Source organism: Oncorhynchus mykiss, chromosome 16, assembly GCF_013265735.2.
Source record: "Oncorhynchus mykiss isolate Arlee chromosome 16, USDA_OmykA_1.1, whole genome shotgun sequence".
Lineage (NCBI taxonomy): Eukaryota > Metazoa > Chordata > Actinopteri > Salmoniformes > Salmonidae > Oncorhynchus > Oncorhynchus mykiss.
The window spans coordinates 22,809,994-22,827,812 of NC_048580.1; the positions used below are offsets into that span (position 1 = coordinate 22,809,994).

The window sequence follows — 17,819 nt, forward strand, 5'->3', positions numbered from 1 at the left end:
ATCTCCTATTCCTCTTTTCTTCTCCTTCTCTCTCTCTCTCTCTCTCTCTCTCTGTCTCTCTCTCTCTCTATCCGTCTTTCTCTCTTTGTCTCTCACTCTCTCTCTCTCTCTCTATCCGTCTTTCTCTCTTTCTCTCTTTGTCTCTCTCTCTCTCTCTCTCTCTCTCTGTATCTCTCTCTCTCTGTATCTCTCTCTCTCTGTATCTCTCTCTCTCTGTATCTCTCTCACAGAATGGAGGACCAGGACAGAATGAGCCATGCCTCAAGTGTGGTCACAATCTCCTCTTTTCCTGTCAGAAGCAAGGTTTGTCTCTCCTGTCCTGAACCACCTTTGCTTAGTTTTTGTTTCAACAAGCTCAACGCTCATTGACGCCACCGAACGCCACGAAGATCAACATTTACTGAGGTTATTTCATCAGCACAGTTATCACTGGTTCTCTCTCAAACTCTTACAGGACGGCGATGACAGGGTGCAAACGTTTGGGAAGAGATGTCGGGCGGCGAAGAGAGACCCCAACTGCCCCGTGGTGATAAGAGGTTGGCTCAATAAGAAGGTACTGTTCAGTAAACAGAACATCCATGATCATGTGTTGATCACTGCAAGGTAGCAATTAAACAGGCATTGTATTGAATTGTTAATGTTTAGTCACGCTCATAGCTGCGTCAGAATGTGTTTCTGCTTGTCATTGTAAATCGTATAATTCTTATAAATGTTTTGTCCCATGTAGGACAGCTCTGGGCTGAAACTGTGGAAGAGAAGATGGTTTGTCCTGTCTAACTACTGTTTATTCTACTACAAAGGCAAGCAAAGAATACTGTTGTCGTGTGTGTACCTGACATAAATAGTGCCGTTTTCGTCCAGCTTTTTTCTCCAGCTTCTCTCATCTCTTTTTCTCTCTCAACTCGTTCTCTTCTAGACAGCAGAGAAGAATCTGTTTTGGGTAGCATCCCACTACCCAGCTACAACATTCTCTTCTGCACACCGCGAGAATGCAAGAACAGAAAAAACACTTTCAAAGTAAGTAACCCCGTATACATTCCACTTTCCACTATGTCGACTGTAGGTTCTGTAAGCACACATCTGTGTGTGCTTATACTGTATACACAGTATATGTGTGTGTGTACACTGTAAAATAATATATTAATATGACATTAGGTGGTGCACCAGGGAATGCGCTCCTACTTCTTCAGTGCAGACACTCAGGAGGACATGCTGGGCTGGGTCAGAGCACTCAGTCAGTCCGCCTGTATGGAAGCAGACAGCTCCATCAACAGGTACCTGTATAGAGCTCTATTGGACACTTCTTCATCTTTGGATTTCCTTAAATAAAACCTTTATGTAATAATAACACAGGACTCAGTTAGAACTGTATTGTATTTCATTATAAAGAGGATATAATCCGATCATAATTTTTAATTTTTTAAAATAAATGTATTATCCTTCCTTTTCTGCGTTCTCTCAGGCGTTGCTCGAGTTATCAGGACTTCACGCAGATAGGTGGCAGCAGTGAGTCTGTGGATCTCCCTCATTCCCCCTCTCTCAGTGGTCCCCGTAATGCTGCGCACACCAACACATCACAGAGGAATCCAAGTCAGGTCACCAGGGGGAGAATAGGGGCACCCCATTCGGAGCCAAGAGGGAGGCGGAGCGTGCGACGAAGGTAGAACGGGAGGATTTGCAAGCAGCCTCAGTGTCTAGACACTTGTCACCTGCCACTGTCTCTGTCACCAAGCACATTTAGAAAGTCGCACGGTTATTCTGGGGGAATTGTCTGAGGGGGGGGTGGTGACTTCTGTGCTATTTTGTGTACTTAGCCCATCGCCCAGAACACCCAGTCCAACAGAGTTTAGCAGCAGAAGGAGAGACCGGACAGATGAGGATTCCCTCCCCTTCCATTCTGGTCCTAACACACCACCCAAGCCCACAGAATTCATGGGGACAGGTTCTTTGACCCCCAGAGGTCAATTGGGATCGCGACCCCACACACCAGTCGGGCGAGTTGACATTCGACCCCAGGAGGATCCTCCCATGACGCCACAGACCCTGTGTTACACCCCTGCGTCTCCCAAGATGGAGTTTAAATCCGCCCCCCACACTCCAGGGACTGACAGATGGCACACAATCAACAGGGTGAGGAGGACACGATTCGTTGATTTGTGGTGTTATTCTACACCTGAAAAGGTTTAGATGCCGGGCAGAGACTCAAATAATAGAAGGATTCAATGAGCACGTGGCGTGTTATTGTGACAAGGTAAAGCTAAAGCGTAGACAAGACTACATAATTAAAGAAGAAGTTAGTTAAGGTTGGGATTAAGGTTGGGATTAAGGTTGGGTTTTTCATTATTTAATTATCTCATTCTCCATGTTGACTTTTTTTCCCCCCTAGCCCACGCCTGTATATTCCTCCCTCCACCATACTCCAAGCGGACGAAGAGCTTTCGGAAAGGTACAAAACAGTGTGAATATACACAGAGCGTGCACAACAGATCTCCTTATGTACAGTTCACAGTGCATTTGAGAACGTATTCAAACCCCTTGACTTTTCCCACATGTTGTTACGTTACAGCCTTATTCTAAAATGGATTGAATCAAAAAATAAAATCCTCACCAGTCTACACACAATACCCCATAATGGCAAAGCAAAAACAGATTTTTAGAAATGTTTGCAAATGTAATTAAAAATTTAAAACAGAAATACCTACGGAAGTCTTCAGACCCTTTGCTATGAGACTCGACATTGAGCTCAGGTGCATCCTGTTTCCATTGATCATCCTTGAGATGTTTCTACAACTTGATTGAAGTCCACCTGTAGTAAATTCAATTGATTGGACATGATGTGAAAAGGCACACACTTGTCTATATTACGTCCCACAGTTGACTACCATGAGGTTGAAGGAATTGTCTGTAGAGCACCGAGACAGGATTGTGTTGAGGCACAGATCTGGGGAAGTGTACCAAAACATTTCTGCACCATTGAAGGTCCCCAAGAACCCAGTGGCCTCAATCATTCTTAAATGGAAGAAGTTTGGAACCACCAAGACTCTTCCTAGAGCGGGCCGCCCAGCAAAAATGAGAAATCAGGGGAGAAGGGCCTTGGTCAGGGAGGTGACCAAGAACCCGATGGTCACTCTGACAGAGCTCCAGAGTTCCACTGTGGAGATGGGATAATCTTTCAGAAGGACAACCATCTCTGCAGCACTCCACCAAGCAGACCTTTGTGGTAGAGTGGCCAGACGGAAGCCAATCCTCAGTAAAAGGCACATGACAGCCCGCTTGGAAACAAGATTCTCTAGTCTGATGAAACCAAGATCGAACTCTTTGGCCTGAATGCCAAGCATCACGTCTGGCACCATCCCTATGGTGAAGCATGGTGGTGGCAGTGTCATGCTGTGGGGATGTTTTTCGGGGGCAGGGACTGGGAGACTAGTCAGGGTCGAGGGAAAGATGAATTGGAACAAAGTACTGAGAGATCCTTAATGAAAACCTGCTCCAGGGCGCTCAGGACCTCATACTGGAGAGAAGGTTCACCTTCCAACAGGACAATGACCCTAAGCACACAGTCAAGACAATGCAGGAGTGACTTCGGGAATACTTATGTAAATGTTGTATTTCAGTTTTTTACATTTTGAATACACTTGCAAAAATGTCTAAAACATGTTTTTCCTTTGTCATTATGGCGTATTGTGTGTACATTGATGAGAAATCAATTGTATTTAATCCATTTTAGAATAAGGCTGTAACGTAACAAAATTTGGAAAAAGTCAAGGGGTCAGAATACTTTCCCGAATGCGCTGTACATCAACAAAGAATATACACTGTCTGTACACAGAGAGTTAATACATACCTACAGTATGTAATTGTAATAACATTATAATTCATCGTACTGCATTTATAGGTAAATAATTGTATAACTTGATTGTAAAACTTATTTGTATAACCATCCATATTAGCATGTAGACATTGTATAATAAGCCATGTTACTGTATATTGCCTGTATACCTCTATATTCTTAATTACGTATTGTATTCTATATATTTTTGCCCTGTTTCTCTATTCAGAGCTACTCCACAGGGGGGGAAACAGACTTATTGCCCCCTTTGCCCCCATCTTCAAGAGTTCCCCATGCTCCTCACCCCCCACACCACCACCATCACCACCACCATCACCATCGCAGCCATATGTCTGTCTGTCTGCTACCGCCACCTATGGTACAACCCGTCTGTCTGTGGTCTGTTTGTCTGTGGTCTGTGTTTGACTAGCTTTTTATGTTGTTACTTGTTAATGTTGTGTTTTGTCTGTAACACTTTAGATGACAATATACCATAGACTTGTAATTTAGTACCTGCACTGCTGATAAGTTATACCAATAATCACACTTGGCTTGCACGCATTTAGGGGAACACTTTCATGTTCAGTACTATTCAAGAGATAGTTATATATCCTCCTAGAGTCAGATGAACTAGTGGATACCATTCCTGCGCAGTTGCTAGTTTACGTGAAATGACTGGAGGTCTATGGAACAGCCAGCGTCCTAGAGAGATGTTTGCCGTCTGTCCGCCCTGTCGTTGTCTAGCTACTGGCGAGTGAGTCCAATAACCGTAAAACTAGTCTAGTGATATCCTTTGTGTTCGGTATTTGTCTTTTTTTTTTCAATCTCTGTTCGTCACATACGTTGTTTTGACAATTATGTGTTTTCTGTTCGTGCCACATGCTAGCTGCAGTTTTGGCAAAACGAGGCTGTCATAGCTTCAGTGTGTTCAGATCAATGTGCTGTTGGTGATTGTGAAATGAATTGCCTACTACACTCTGTTGAGGTCGAAGGTTATGTTTCAACACCATTGCATTTCTGCAAAGGAGAATAATGGCAGTAGCCATACAGCCTGTTTTGTCATGCACTATAAAGCATGTGTCAACGACTGTAGAGTTCATGGGCAAACTCATTTCATAATAATTGAACTTAGAGAGATACTATATCTGAACGTATATCTTGTCTCAAAAAATATTTCGATGTTTTGTGTAGCATTACGAGACGATGGCTCTACAAAACACAAAAAGAAAACACTCACTCAAGCAAACTTGATTCAAACCCAAACATGTACACACAAACAAGGATATTCTTTACCCAAGGTTCCCTTTTATTCAAGCTGGGAGTAAGGGCATTTAGGGGTACACTTTCTAATGGTACACACATACATTCCATTATTCACAAGGAAGTCATACGTGATACCTTGTGTGATTTGGGATTTCATTCGAGTTATAGGAGGAAGTGTGTCAAAATCAGTCTGCAAAACGAATTGGTTAGGTCATGAACTCTCTGCTTACAGTCTTCCAAGTCCGAGCTGTTCAAAGAGAAAGAGACGCCGCCGCCCGTCAGGCCTCTTGAGAGTGAAACAGACGTAAGAATATTTGTATTTGTGCCCTTTAATGAGTCAATATATCCTTCTTATTGTTTCAATGATTTCTATATTGTAGTTTTTCACTAATTGAACCATGGCCTCAGGGAGTAGAGGTGCTGACAAATCTTTAAACAATTCATTTTTTTAAATGGATGTCCGCAAAATGTGTAAACTAGGCCTTTATTACTCCTGTATTAGTGGAGAAAAATACTCGTCAGCACCTCCACCTCCCGTTGTAAAAAAAATATTCCTCAGCACTCCCCCCCTCCATATTGAACTGTGTTTGATTGATGAACTGTTTTTTTTTTTTTTTTGATTGTGTTAGGCTGTGCTGACTAGACTGTGTGGGTGTGACAAGCTTCTCCAGTCTCTCTCTCTAGAGCTGGCCCATCTACAAGTTGACAAGGTCAGTACCTTCAGCTTACAGTTTCCTTTTCATGGCCCACACAATTGTTCTCACTTTCCTACGATATGACAATAGTGCATATTGTTGTTATTCACTCGACACTTCACACACACTTTGTCTTGACTTGACTTTGACTTGACTGTGTAGTCGATGGTTTCATCTAGTGACATTTTCCATTGTAGCGCCTGTTGTCGCACTTTTTCACCCTTCCCATCTCTCCCTCTCTTCTAGGACAGTGTCCAGTGCGCCTTAGAGATGACCAGGCTGCAACTGGACGAGTGGAGGAACCAAGGACTCCGAGGACAGGAAGGAGCACTCACCCAGAAGGCTTTGCTCCAGGAAGAACTGGTCACTATCCGAGCAAGGATGTGCGACGTCTCATTGGTGATGGAACTGATACCTTTAAATTTTTAAAAAAAAAATAGGAATTGTTTATGATTTTTATAATGTACCAGCGTTGAACAAAAATGTTAATTGATATCCACATCAGCAAGATCATATTATGAACCTAAACTTGATTTCTTAACCCCGAATTGAAGTACATTTGTTTACTTTTTGGTACAGGAAATGGATAGAGTGTGGAGCCAGTATGAGAGGATGGAGAGCGAGCTGTCTGTGTTCCGATCACACCTGCAGCACGTCTGCAATTTCGGGATGCCACAAGTATAGACTCCTCAGTTTTGTCACACTTTACAGATTCTCTCGTTCTCTTATAACATTCATATTATTGCAATGTTCTTGAATTGGATTTACAGTATGTACACTGCAACTCCTAAAATGTTTCCCATACCCACAATGGTCGGTTTCACCCACATAAGGTATATATTCCTGACGGGTCCCCGCGACATTCTGAAATTCTATTTTTGTCCCCGTCCAGTTTTATTATTTCACAGTAATACAAAAAGCACCGCCAGCATGCTTTTTAAACCAAACATTTTGGGAAAGATGAAATACACAATGATTGCCTGAGGATTCCCCCCCCCCCCCCCCCCCCCGATGTGTCCTAAAATAGACAATAGTGTGACGGTCCATGTTATCACCATCATAAAAACAAATATGTGCTAATAGGGTACTAACATACTACAGAAAATGCGTAGTATTCAGAGGAATGTACTGTACTGCAGCATTGGAAAGATCTGCCACATCTGGCTCTCACCATCCCTTGAAGGTTGTTATCAATCAAAGCCCTAATAAAGGTGCTCGTTGAACCTGATAGACCGACGTCATCACAAAATGCAGGCTAAATCACACGAATCAGCCAAGAACTCCTCCTTCTGAGCACATTATTTGATGATATGCTGAGGGTGTGAAACTAGCCTAAAATGTTGTTCCAGGGATAAGGTGTTTCAATGGGTGTTTTTTACTTATTTGACCTTTATTTAACTAGGCAAGTCGGTTAAGAACAAATTCTTATTTTCAATGACGGCCTAGGAACAATGGGTGTTTTTGAAGGGACCAAATAAAATGTCATTGTCACTTTTTTGTGGTTGAAACTTCTATTTTTCCATGTACCCTGAAAGAAGTCTATGGGGCCAGAAAAGAAGTCTATGGGGCCAGAAAAGAAGTCTATGGGGCCAGAAAAGAAGTCTATGGGGCCAGAAAAGAAGTCTATGGGGCCATCCACCAAAGACTTGGTTTGAAGTTACTTAGAATTGAGTTGGCCTTTGAATTACCTTTGACCTAGTTCGGTCTTTCGTCGATCAACAACGTTGTTAATATTATCAAATTTCGATCAATCAAATGTATTTATGAGGCCCTTTTTACATCAGCCGATGTCACAAAGTGCTGTACAGAAACTCAGCCTAAAACCCCAAACAGAAAGCAATGCAGGTGTAGAAGCACAGTGGCTAGGAAAAACTCCCTAGAAAGGCCAGAACCTAGGAAGAAACCTTAATTATTATAAACATGTTTAATAATTATATCTTACCCAGCTTGATGAATGTGGCCATTTTTGTTTATTTATGTTCTAAAAAGAACTGGTTAGAAGGGCCATGTTAAATTTTTTAGAATAACCAAAGTTCCTCTCACCCCTCCTCAGGAGCAGTCCCAGGCCCAGAGAGAGCTGTGGATGATGGATGACATCCTCTCTGGACTCAGGGTCAACAGGGATAACTTCCGGGTCCTGCTGGGCTTCCAGAGGCACACAGGTAACTGTCAGAAACACTCCTACTTTGTCTGAACATTTCCTCATATTGCTCATGCTTAGGAACGAATAGGGTATGTACACATTGGAAGAGGGAGCAATCAGATGCAGGTATGTAGAGATACAGTGTACAGTATGGCTCTTGATTCAACTTATTCTCTTCACCTTGTGTGTGTCTTTTTCTCAGTTCCCACAGGAGTATTCCAGAAGTCATCCTCCCACCCGGGGACTCCTGGATCTCCAACAGAGAGGATGCCGAGTGGACTGCCAACGGTACAGTACGACTACCATACCACAATACCAGTGCCCTAGTAGGTTACTATAGTGCTGTGGAATGATACCAAGTCAGAGTGGGGTCTCTGCACTCTGTCAATATATCCAAAGGAATATTGGATAAGGTATATGATTCAATGTTCTTATAAGGGCGCTGTTGGTGTAATGATACCAAACAATGAGCTTTGATTGGTTAATGATGTTTATGATTTTGTCAGGGGGTGGAATCAGAGCCTCCGGCCCGCCCCCCTTTACCCCAGGAGCTCCAAGACACCAATCAGGGAAGAGACCAGGGGCATGTGTGGGTGAATCCGAACTACGAGGTGAGTATAGAGAGAGACATAGGTTGCATCCTGATTTTCTACCCTTGTCCCAAATTGGGAACTTGCACTCCATTTTGTAGATCTAGCAATAGTGGAAACTCCCTCCGTGATCTCTGTGTATGTACTCCAGGGCATTTACGGTGGCCCAGGAGATCCATTGGACAGAAGAGGAAACAGCCAATCTGATCTCCATGGTGACAGGACACAGAGAGAGACATCAGGTAGCTAGTATGATATGGGGTTTATGACTATGTCTATGACTATCAAGTACTTGAACTACCTATCTACACTCTTAGGGGAAAAACGGGTGCCATCTTGAACCTAAAAAGGGTTCTTCGGCTGTCCCCAATAGGAGAACACCTTTGAAGAACCCTTTTTTGATTCCACGTAGAACCCTTTTCGGTTCTATTTAGAACCATTTCCACAGAGGGGTGCTACCTGGAACCAAAAAGGGTTCTCCTATGGGGACTAGCCGAAGAACACTTTTTTTATCGTTATGGTATAACTATGGCAAACAGCAGCATAGACTTAATGGTTATTTAATTGCCTTGGAGACAATCGTCCCTTCTGATGGTGGTACATTGTACTGTACTTTCTTGGTCAGGTTTTCTTCATGTTATCAATGACTATTTCTTATACACTCCTTTTCCCTCACTCCCTCGATCTCTGTCACCCACAGAATCTCAGTCTAGTTCAAGATGGTCCACACCAGACACCACAAATAAAGTAAGATGGTCTAATTAATCTACGTCTCCACCATGTGCAACTTTTTCAAAGGCAAATCACTTGATGGAATACGAATACAGTAACTGACAGGTTAAAAAATAGATATATTCAAAGCCAAATTCCAAAACAAGGTTGACTCTTATTGTCATGAGTTTTGCCCTGGGGGTAGGACTGGGTGGTTTACGCTTGATGGGCCAGCTGCAAAGTCAAAATGGGCTACATCGACAAATTCACGAAAACAAAAATGATCTTTTTAGTCGTAATATAAGGTTAGACATGACGGTTAGCAGTGTGGTTAAGGTTTACATTTACATGTTTAGTCATTTAGCAGACGCTTTTATCCAGAACGACTTACAGTAGCAAGTGCATACATTTTTCATACTATTTCATGCTGGTCCCCTGTTGGATTCAAACCCTCAACCCTGGCGTTGCAAGCGCCATGATTTTAAACCTTGTGGTTAGGGTTACGTTTAAACTAGGATTGTATGACTTTGCGGCTGTGCCAGCTAGTGACAACTCTGCAGAGCTTCCTTCAGTACGTGAGTCATCTCAGTAAATGCCAAACTGCATTTTTTTATTGTCTTGATCAGGTTCCTTACAATTAGGGCATGTTGCAATAGCCCTGACAGTCAACAGAGGGAAGCAGAGACACTCTGTGGTTCTCGCTGTAGTTTTCTTCTCTCGCTCTCTCTCTCTCTCTCTCTCTCTCTCTCTCTCTCTCTCTCTCTCTCTCTCTCTCTCTCTCTCTCTCTCCCTCTCTCTCTCTCTCTCTCCCTCTCCCTCACACAAACACACAGTCTCACAGATTTTCTATTAGCACTATTACCAATGCATGCTCGGGCATTCTCAGTCGTTCGTGACAACCAGTCATGACTTCTGTGTATTGGAGTCGTACACGTTGTGCTAGAGCCTCCTTTTTATCCCCTCAGAAGGGAAGGATGAGTGAAGAGGAGCAGATTGAGAGGATGAGGAGACATCAGGAAAGGGTAGCCAGTCGGAGGAAACCGCCTATGTCCGGTCCCACCAGCCAAACCCAGTATCAAAGTTCAGAACCGAAAGAAGAGGTTGGTTCTATGAGGATTAGTGTGTAATGGATTTATGTATGATCCAATATGTATGTGAACCTATGATCCAACATTGTATGCATATATACAGTGCGCTGAGTATACCAAACATTAAGGAACACCTTCCTAATATTGCGTTGTACCCCCCCCCCCCCCCCCCCTTTTGTCCTCAAAACAGCCTCAATTCACTCTACAAGGTGTCGAAAGTGTTCCACAGGGATGCTGGCCCGTGTTGACTCCAATACTTCCCACAGTTGTGTGAAGTTGGCTGGATGTCCTTTGAGTGGCGGACCATTCTTGACACACACAGGAAAACTGTTGAGTGGGGAAAAACCCAGCAGCATTGTAGTTCTTGACACAAACCGGTGTGCCATCCTATCAGACGCCCTTTTCAAAGGCACTACCGTTTTGCCGTGCCCATTCTCCCTCTGAATGGCGCATATACACAGTCCATGTCTTTATTGTCTCAACGCTTAAAATCCTTCTTTAACCTGCCCCCCCCCCCCCCCCCCCCCCTTCATTTACACTGACTGAAGTGGATTTAACAAGGGACATCAATAAGGGATCATAGCTTTCACCTGGTCAGTCTGTCATGGAAAGAGTGTTCTTAATGTTTTGTATACTCAGTGTACACACTACTGTATGTTAATATGAAGTTTCATTCCAAGACGCTATATATCCATAGAATTCAAATCAAATGATCAATAATATGAGATCTGTGTGTAAAACATTTACATTTGACATTTTAGTTATTTTGCAAGACTCTCTCTATCCGAAGCGACTCACAGTTAGTGCATTGATTTTGAGATAGCTAGGTGAGACAACCACATACAGTGCCTTCAGAAAGTATTCACACCCCTTGACTTTTTTTTCACATTTTGTCGTGTTACAGCCTGAATTTAAAATGGATTACATGTAGATGTGATGTCACTGGCCTACACTCAATAACCCAGAAGTGGAATTATGCTTTTAGAAATGATTATATATTTTTTTATAAAAAATGAAAAGCTAAAATGTCTTGAGTCAAGAAGTATTCAACTCCCTTGTTATTTTTTATTTATTTCACCTTTATTTAACCAGGTAGGCTAGTTGAGAACAAGTTCTCATTTACAACTGCGACCTGGCCAAGATAAAGCATAGCAGTGTGAACAGACAACAACACAGAGTTACACATGGAGTAAACAATGTGGCAAGCCTAAATAAATTCAGGAGGAAAAATGTGCTTAAGTAACAATTCACATAAGTTGCATGGACTGCATTGTCCCTCAGTCAAGCAGTGAATTTCAAACATAGCTTCAACCACAAAGACCAGGGATGTTTTCCAATGCCTCGCAAAGAAGGGCACCTATTGGTAGATGGGTAAAAAATTAAAAAAAGCAGACATTTGATATCTCTTTGAGCATGGTGACGTTATTAATTACACTTTGGATGGTGTATCAACACATCCAACACCAGTCACTACAAATATACAGGCGTCCCTAACTCAGTTGCCGGAGAGGACGGAAACCCCTCTACGATTTTACCATGAGGCCAATGGTGACTTTAAAACAGTTACAGAGTTTAATTGCTGTGATAGGAGAACTGAGGATGGATCAACAACAATGTAGTAACTCCACAATACCAACCTAAATGACTGAGTGAAAAGAAGGATGCCTGTACAGAATAATACTACTCCAAAACATGCATTCTGTTTGCAATAAGGCACTAATGGAAAACTGTAAAAAATGTGGCAAAGAAATTAGCTTTATTTCCTGAATATAAAGCGTTATGTTTGGGGCAAATCCAACACAACACATCACTGAGTACCACTCTCCATATTTTCAAGCATGGTGGTGGCTGCATCCTGTTATGGGTATGCTTGTCATCGGCTTGGACTAGGGATTTTTTGGGGGGGATAAAAAAACAAACAGAATGGTCTCCCGAGTGGCGCAGCGGTCTACCAATTTGACAGAGCTTGAACAATATTGTACAATCCTGGTATGCAAAGCTTTTAGAGACTTACCTAAAAAGAGACACAGCTGTAATCGCTGCCAAAGATGATTCTAACACGTATTGACTCAGTGATGTGAATACTTATGTAAATGAGATATTTCATTTTCAATACAATTTAAAACAATTCTAAAAATATGTTTTCCCTTTGTCGTTATGGGGTGTTGTGTATAGATTGGGGAGGGAAAAAATGGATTCAATCAATGTTGAATTCAGGCTGTAACACAACAAAATGTGGAATAAGTCAAGGGGTATGAATACTTTCTGAAGGCACCGTGTCCAATATACAGTATACAAACATTCCATTCCAGCTAAACAATAGATGTGTAGAGTTTTGCAAAAAAAAAAAATTGTTAATCTATGAATAAAACAATCTTAGAACAGTAATATTTTACACACACATGAAGAAAAACTTGTGAATATTATTTGGAAATAAACTTCATATATGCATATATGCAGGCCTAAACATGTGAATGAGTAATTTTTTTGTTTTAGGCCCCCTTTCCTCTGAGGGTGACTAGAGTCCTCACAGCCGTCTTGCCATCCTCTCTGGTTGCCCGACGCGTTTCTGTCGAGGACCCCCCTCCCGAGTTGGCCACTCCGCTGCCTGAGCAGATTCCTCCAGGAAGATTGACAGAGCAAAGCAAGCAAATACCCCAGAAAGCTCCTAGAAGGCAGTTATTTGAGATGCCTGATAAAAATTCCAATTGGTCCCAGGCAGAGATGAGAGAGATGAGCCAGGAGCAGCCGCCGGCCAAACGGTTGGCTAGAGCTCTACAGGAGCTAGCTTCAGCGAGGCAAGAGCAGAACTCCTATGGGCTCAATGCAACTAGGGCCCAGCAGAGCCACAATGTCACCACCAGATCCTCCAGAGAGGAACCCTGGAAAGAGGCGTCCAACACAGAGTCTGCTGTGGAGGCCCTGAGGCCCCAGCAGGGTCAAGACTGGGCCGTTGTGGGCAATGGGGGTGTGGCCTCTAATGGAGGCGGGGCATCTGATCCCAGGGTAAGAAAGGAGGATAGGGGTCATGACACTACAAGAGAAGTGTTGGGAGGATGTCAGAGGGAGGAAGAGAAGGTGAGATGAGTACAGTTCATTTCATCTCATCTCTTATTTTGGTTATGAAACACGAGTCACATTCTAATAAAGCCTTTTTACAAACTAATTAGCCAGTGATCGCCAAACAACTGTGACACCACAGGAGGCTGGTGGCACCTTAATTGGAGAGGACGGGCTCGTGGTAATGGCTGGAGCAGAATGGTATCAAATACATCAAACACATGGTTTCCATGGTTTCCAGGTGTTTGATGCCATCCCATTCGCTCCGTTCCGGGTCGTTATTATGAGCCGTCCTCCCCTCAGCAGCCTCCTGTGTGTGACATTAGGTCATCCCTAATGACAGTTTCACCTTTTACTATTGTACAGCTAAGCATGCCACAAAGCTCAAAGTCACAATTTGGAAGATTTCCTTCTGTTCAACTGCAATTTCAAGTAATGATATACACCCATTGATTCCCGAAAGAATAAAACTTATGAATGCCACATGAAATACAGACAAAGACTCAGGATTGTGGCTTTCATGTCACAGGTTGAGGGACACGCCACTCTCCTAACATCTGCCCCGGACCCTGACCTCACCCCTGAGCAGAGAGAGGCCAAACTGAGACGTGTGGAGAGGATCAGGGAGAGAGTCATCCGGAGGTGGGGTTCATTGTGTGTGTGTGTGTGTGTGTGTGTGTGTGTGTGTGTGTGTGTGTGTGTGTGTGTGTGTGTGTGTGTGTGTGTGTGTGTGTGTGTGTGCGTGTGTGTTTATGCTAGGTTATGATGAATCCCTTCTGTGACAGCTCAGTGTGTTTCACTATGTAGAGAGACACTTTTAATAGAAGGGATATCAATTACTCTATATATTATACTGTACATAGATAGATTGCAGTGGAGGCTGGTGGGGGGAGCTATGGGAGGACGGGGGTCATTGATGACTGGCTGGAATTGAATAAATGTAACGGTATTAAACACATTAAACACATGGAAGCCGCGTTTGACTCTGTTCCATTTACTCCAATCCAGCCATTACAGTGAGCCGGTCCTCCTATAGCTCCTCCCACCAGCCTCCACCGATAGATTGTGTATACCTGTCTCTGTGTTGCTATACGTTCTTGTCATGTGTTTTCTTTATGAGTTTGCATGCATCTACGAATCTAGCTTTAATCTCAGGGGCTTTCCTTCCACCTCCTATTTTTGTCCCTCCGCCTCCCTGTGCCTCTCTCTCTCTCTTCTCCCCCCCCCCCCCCTCTCTCTCTCTCTCTCTCTCTCTCTCTCTCTCTCCCTCTGAATCTCCTCCCCTCTCTCACTTAGTGCAGTCAGAGAGAGTGCCGTGGTGCCCGGACACCCACTGACCAGGATGGAGAGACAGGAGCTCCACAACACCCCTTCTACACAGAAGACCTATGACAAGGCCAGAAAGAGCCGGGAGATGCCAGGTAAGAGAAAGGGGGATAGGTAGTCAGTTGTACAACTGAATGCATTCAGCTGAAATGTGTCTTCCGTATTTAACCCAACCCCTCTGAATCACTCATAATGCCTAGGTACAAACACTCATGCTGGCTTGATGTGATAAGAGTTATTTTGATAAATGTATGCTGAAAGTTTGGGCTTTCTGCTTCGTTGCTCTCGGTAATTATACAGTCTACACTCTTCTACTGTCAGAGAATCACACCAATTCCAGAAATGTTTGTACTTTTCAGTTTCTGGGCCTTATGAGGATGTCTGCGGAGGCTGGTGTCATAGTGACGGGAGGGCTCTACGTAGTAACAGGACAGTAGAACCTCCGACCCCTGGAGAGAAACCTCTTTATGAAGATGAGGGGAAGGGGCACATTAAAGGTCATGAGGGTCATATTGGGAACAAAACACTGCACAAAGGTCACGGTGACAGAAAGGGTATCATGAAATGTAAAAAAGAAAAGGAACCATCCACTTCCTCCAATAAGATCTCCTCGATGACTGTATACCAAACTGATGGAGGCCTGCAATTCAAGAGGTGTGAAGACAAAGAACAGGAAGAAGACCAAAAGGAACTCTCATCCTATCACGTTGAAAGCAGTTCTCTGTCCACCAATCTGAAAGCAGAATGGTTCCTCTCAACCAATCAGTGGCGAGAGTTCATACCTTTACGAGACCACGGAATAGAGTCATTGTGCCAAAAGGAAACCTTGAATGTGGACAATGATCCAACATCTCATGATGCAGGAACGGATTCCAATGGTGACACATTTTCTGTAAGTGAAAGTTTAGAGAAAATGTTGGAAAATCATTCACTCTTCTATAAAATCACAAGTGACATCAATCTGTCAGACACGGACATTACAATGACTGATGGACAATCAGTATCCAATCAGGGAGAAGAGATTGAGGGGACAACCAATGACATTTCAACAGCAGATGAAGTGACCTATAGGGTGGCGAGACCAACAGACCAACAAATCGAAGGTTGCCACCATTCAGAATCGTCCACAAGTCATAGTATAGCCACAGACGATAGTGGAGACATCACTACAACCAATGAGCAGCCAGATTTAACATCTGAGGACCGGAACGCACCACTATATGCTAATCAAACATCGTGCGTCTCATCCAAACCAGGACATGACCTATGCATCTATGAAGAGATATCGGACAATGACGCTTTGCCCAAAGCAACAGAGGAACCCGCTCAGGAGAGTCAAGGGAAAATCATGCAAAGTCAGGAATGGAGGAGACCTAATCCCGAATCGTGGAATCATCCTGAATCAGAACAGGACCCCTTTATGTATATGTGTGGAAGGGCAGAAACAGGACAAGAGAATTGTGGAACAGTGGATATGAAGGTAGAACAGGAGGGAACTGGAAAGTTGAAGGTGGCCAATAGCAGTGTAAGTGGAGAGAGAAACGACGCGGTCCAAAATAGACGGAGCCCATCCAAAACCAACTCGCTAGGCCTGTACGAGGAGGAAAGGGCGGATCGAAGTGCCTCCTTTGGAAGAGGCAGAGTAACAGTACTGCGGACAAGTTTATAGAGGGACTACAAAAATGGAGGAAGACAAGGAAGAGACTAGAGACTGGAGTGAGCTAGATGGGGGGGGGGGGGGGGGGGTGAAAGTGATAGAGAGAAATTGTGTATTGAGGAGAAGAGAAGGGAGATATCTGGGAAAGGAGAATGATGATGATGTTTCCCAATGAAAACAGTTCAACATCTAAAGTTATTTTAAAGGTTATGTCCGGGAAAAGTGTGTGATCGGAAAATAAATCGATAATCAGGATATGCTACCAACAGAAAATGGAATTCACCACAAGACCTGCATGTGCGTATATGCTGTGATCATATGCCGTGTGAATACAATGTAGGGTACAGTACTAGCAATAAACGCATGCACAGTACATGTCAAACAGCCGAGGTTACACAATTATTCCACCCGGTTTACATATCTAACACTGAGCAAATACACCCCTATGTATCACAGTTGGATGGTTGTTCATTGTTCACCAATAACACGTATTATTGTTCTCACTATATAACATGAATTGTGCTCGCGTTTTGTATCTCAAATGTCCTAATTAATAAACATATGTCCGGCATTACCATATGTTGCACTAAGGCTGTGTTATTATAACATTACGAATATATATATATGACATATTTCCTCTCGTTTCATCAATAGCGCTTTCTTTCCTCAACACTGGTCCGTTAGACTGCTACTCCTCTGATTAACTCTTCTCTGACCAGGCCTAACGCAGAATGGAACTGGGTTTTCAATAAAGCCTTTGTCACTTTAAATCCTTGCTGTGTCTCAGTCGATGACATCATTGTCTGAGAACACATTACATCACCTCTTGCCGGGCTTCCTCGCTCTTAAAGACAGCCCTACCTTCTGTTTTCCCGACTCAACCCGGCTCATCTGTTTACCTGAGATATGCTATCAATGTCTTCATAAACCTATATATCAAACAATGTCTTGTTTGTTTATTTATTTTACAGGAACATGCAATGAAATTGAACATAGGCTAGTATACTGTATATACATGGTATGTGGTTCTACTCACACGTCAACATATCCATAAAACAACACGGTAACTAAATGTACAAACTGCTCACTTGATGTAATAAACATATAATAGCATTCTTGTCATATTGTATTGTCTGTATTGGTTTTCTTACCATGCTCGGCACGGAATGGATAGTTTCACATACTTTTGTGTCGTGTATGTCTTCAAATAAAAAAAACACTTACTCCTGCATAATATTAGCAACATAAATACGTGTCATCTAAATTTCATTGCTATGCAAAGAACTGGCCAGGTCAGATCAAGGCACAAACAACTATTTAGAAATGTACATTCTGTTATATATTCACTCTTGATTGGTGTCGTGAGTGAAAATACAAATATCATGGCCTATGTTCAAAACTAAAAGTGTTGTTTGTACAAGTAGCGTGTAGCTTTTGATGTTTGCACCGCATCTCCT

The 17,819-nt window shown here is 43.0% G+C and overlaps 1 protein-coding gene across 11 annotated transcripts in view; it reads left to right on the forward strand.

Moving 5' to 3' along the window:
- Positions 1–17,484, forward strand: part of si:ch211-234p6.5 (pleckstrin homology domain-containing family A member 4) — a 39,649-nt gene extending 22,165 nt beyond the window's left edge. For 4 of the 11 annotated variants that reach the window (XM_036946521.1, XM_036946518.1, XM_036946520.1 and 1 more), the window contains exons 2-24: positions 231–303; positions 455–553; positions 728–800; positions 917–1,017; positions 1,156–1,274; positions 1,463–1,660; positions 1,815–2,130; positions 2,387–2,446; positions 4,059–4,208; positions 5,325–5,396; positions 5,722–5,802; positions 6,034–6,186; positions 6,367–6,465; positions 7,841–7,949; positions 8,133–8,218; positions 8,437–8,541; positions 8,672–8,762; positions 9,221–9,267; positions 10,197–10,331; positions 12,816–13,397; positions 13,909–14,021; positions 14,676–14,800; positions 15,065–17,484. In XM_036946521.1, coding sequence (XP_036802416.1) covers positions 232–303; positions 455–553; positions 728–800; positions 917–1,017; positions 1,156–1,274; positions 1,463–1,660; positions 1,815–2,130; positions 2,387–2,446; positions 4,059–4,208; positions 5,325–5,396; positions 5,722–5,802; positions 6,034–6,186; positions 6,367–6,465; positions 7,841–7,949; positions 8,133–8,218; positions 8,437–8,541; positions 8,672–8,762; positions 9,221–9,267; positions 10,197–10,331; positions 12,816–13,397; positions 13,909–14,021; positions 14,676–14,800; positions 15,065–16,374 — 4,296 coding nt within the window. In that variant the 5' untranslated portion in view covers position 231 and the 3' untranslated portion in view covers positions 16,375–17,484. The remainder of the gene's footprint in view (positions 1–230; positions 304–454; positions 554–727; positions 801–916; positions 1,018–1,155; positions 1,275–1,462; positions 1,661–1,814; positions 2,131–2,386; positions 2,447–4,058; positions 4,209–5,324; positions 5,397–5,721; positions 5,803–6,033; positions 6,187–6,366; positions 6,466–7,840; positions 7,950–8,132; positions 8,219–8,436; positions 8,542–8,671; positions 8,763–9,220; positions 9,268–10,196; positions 10,332–12,815; positions 13,398–13,908; positions 14,022–14,675; positions 14,801–15,064) is intronic. The other 7 variants (XM_036946528.1, XM_036946524.1, XM_036946519.1 and 4 more) reach the window with 7 other exon arrangements.
- Positions 17,485–17,819: the final 335 nt, after the last annotated feature.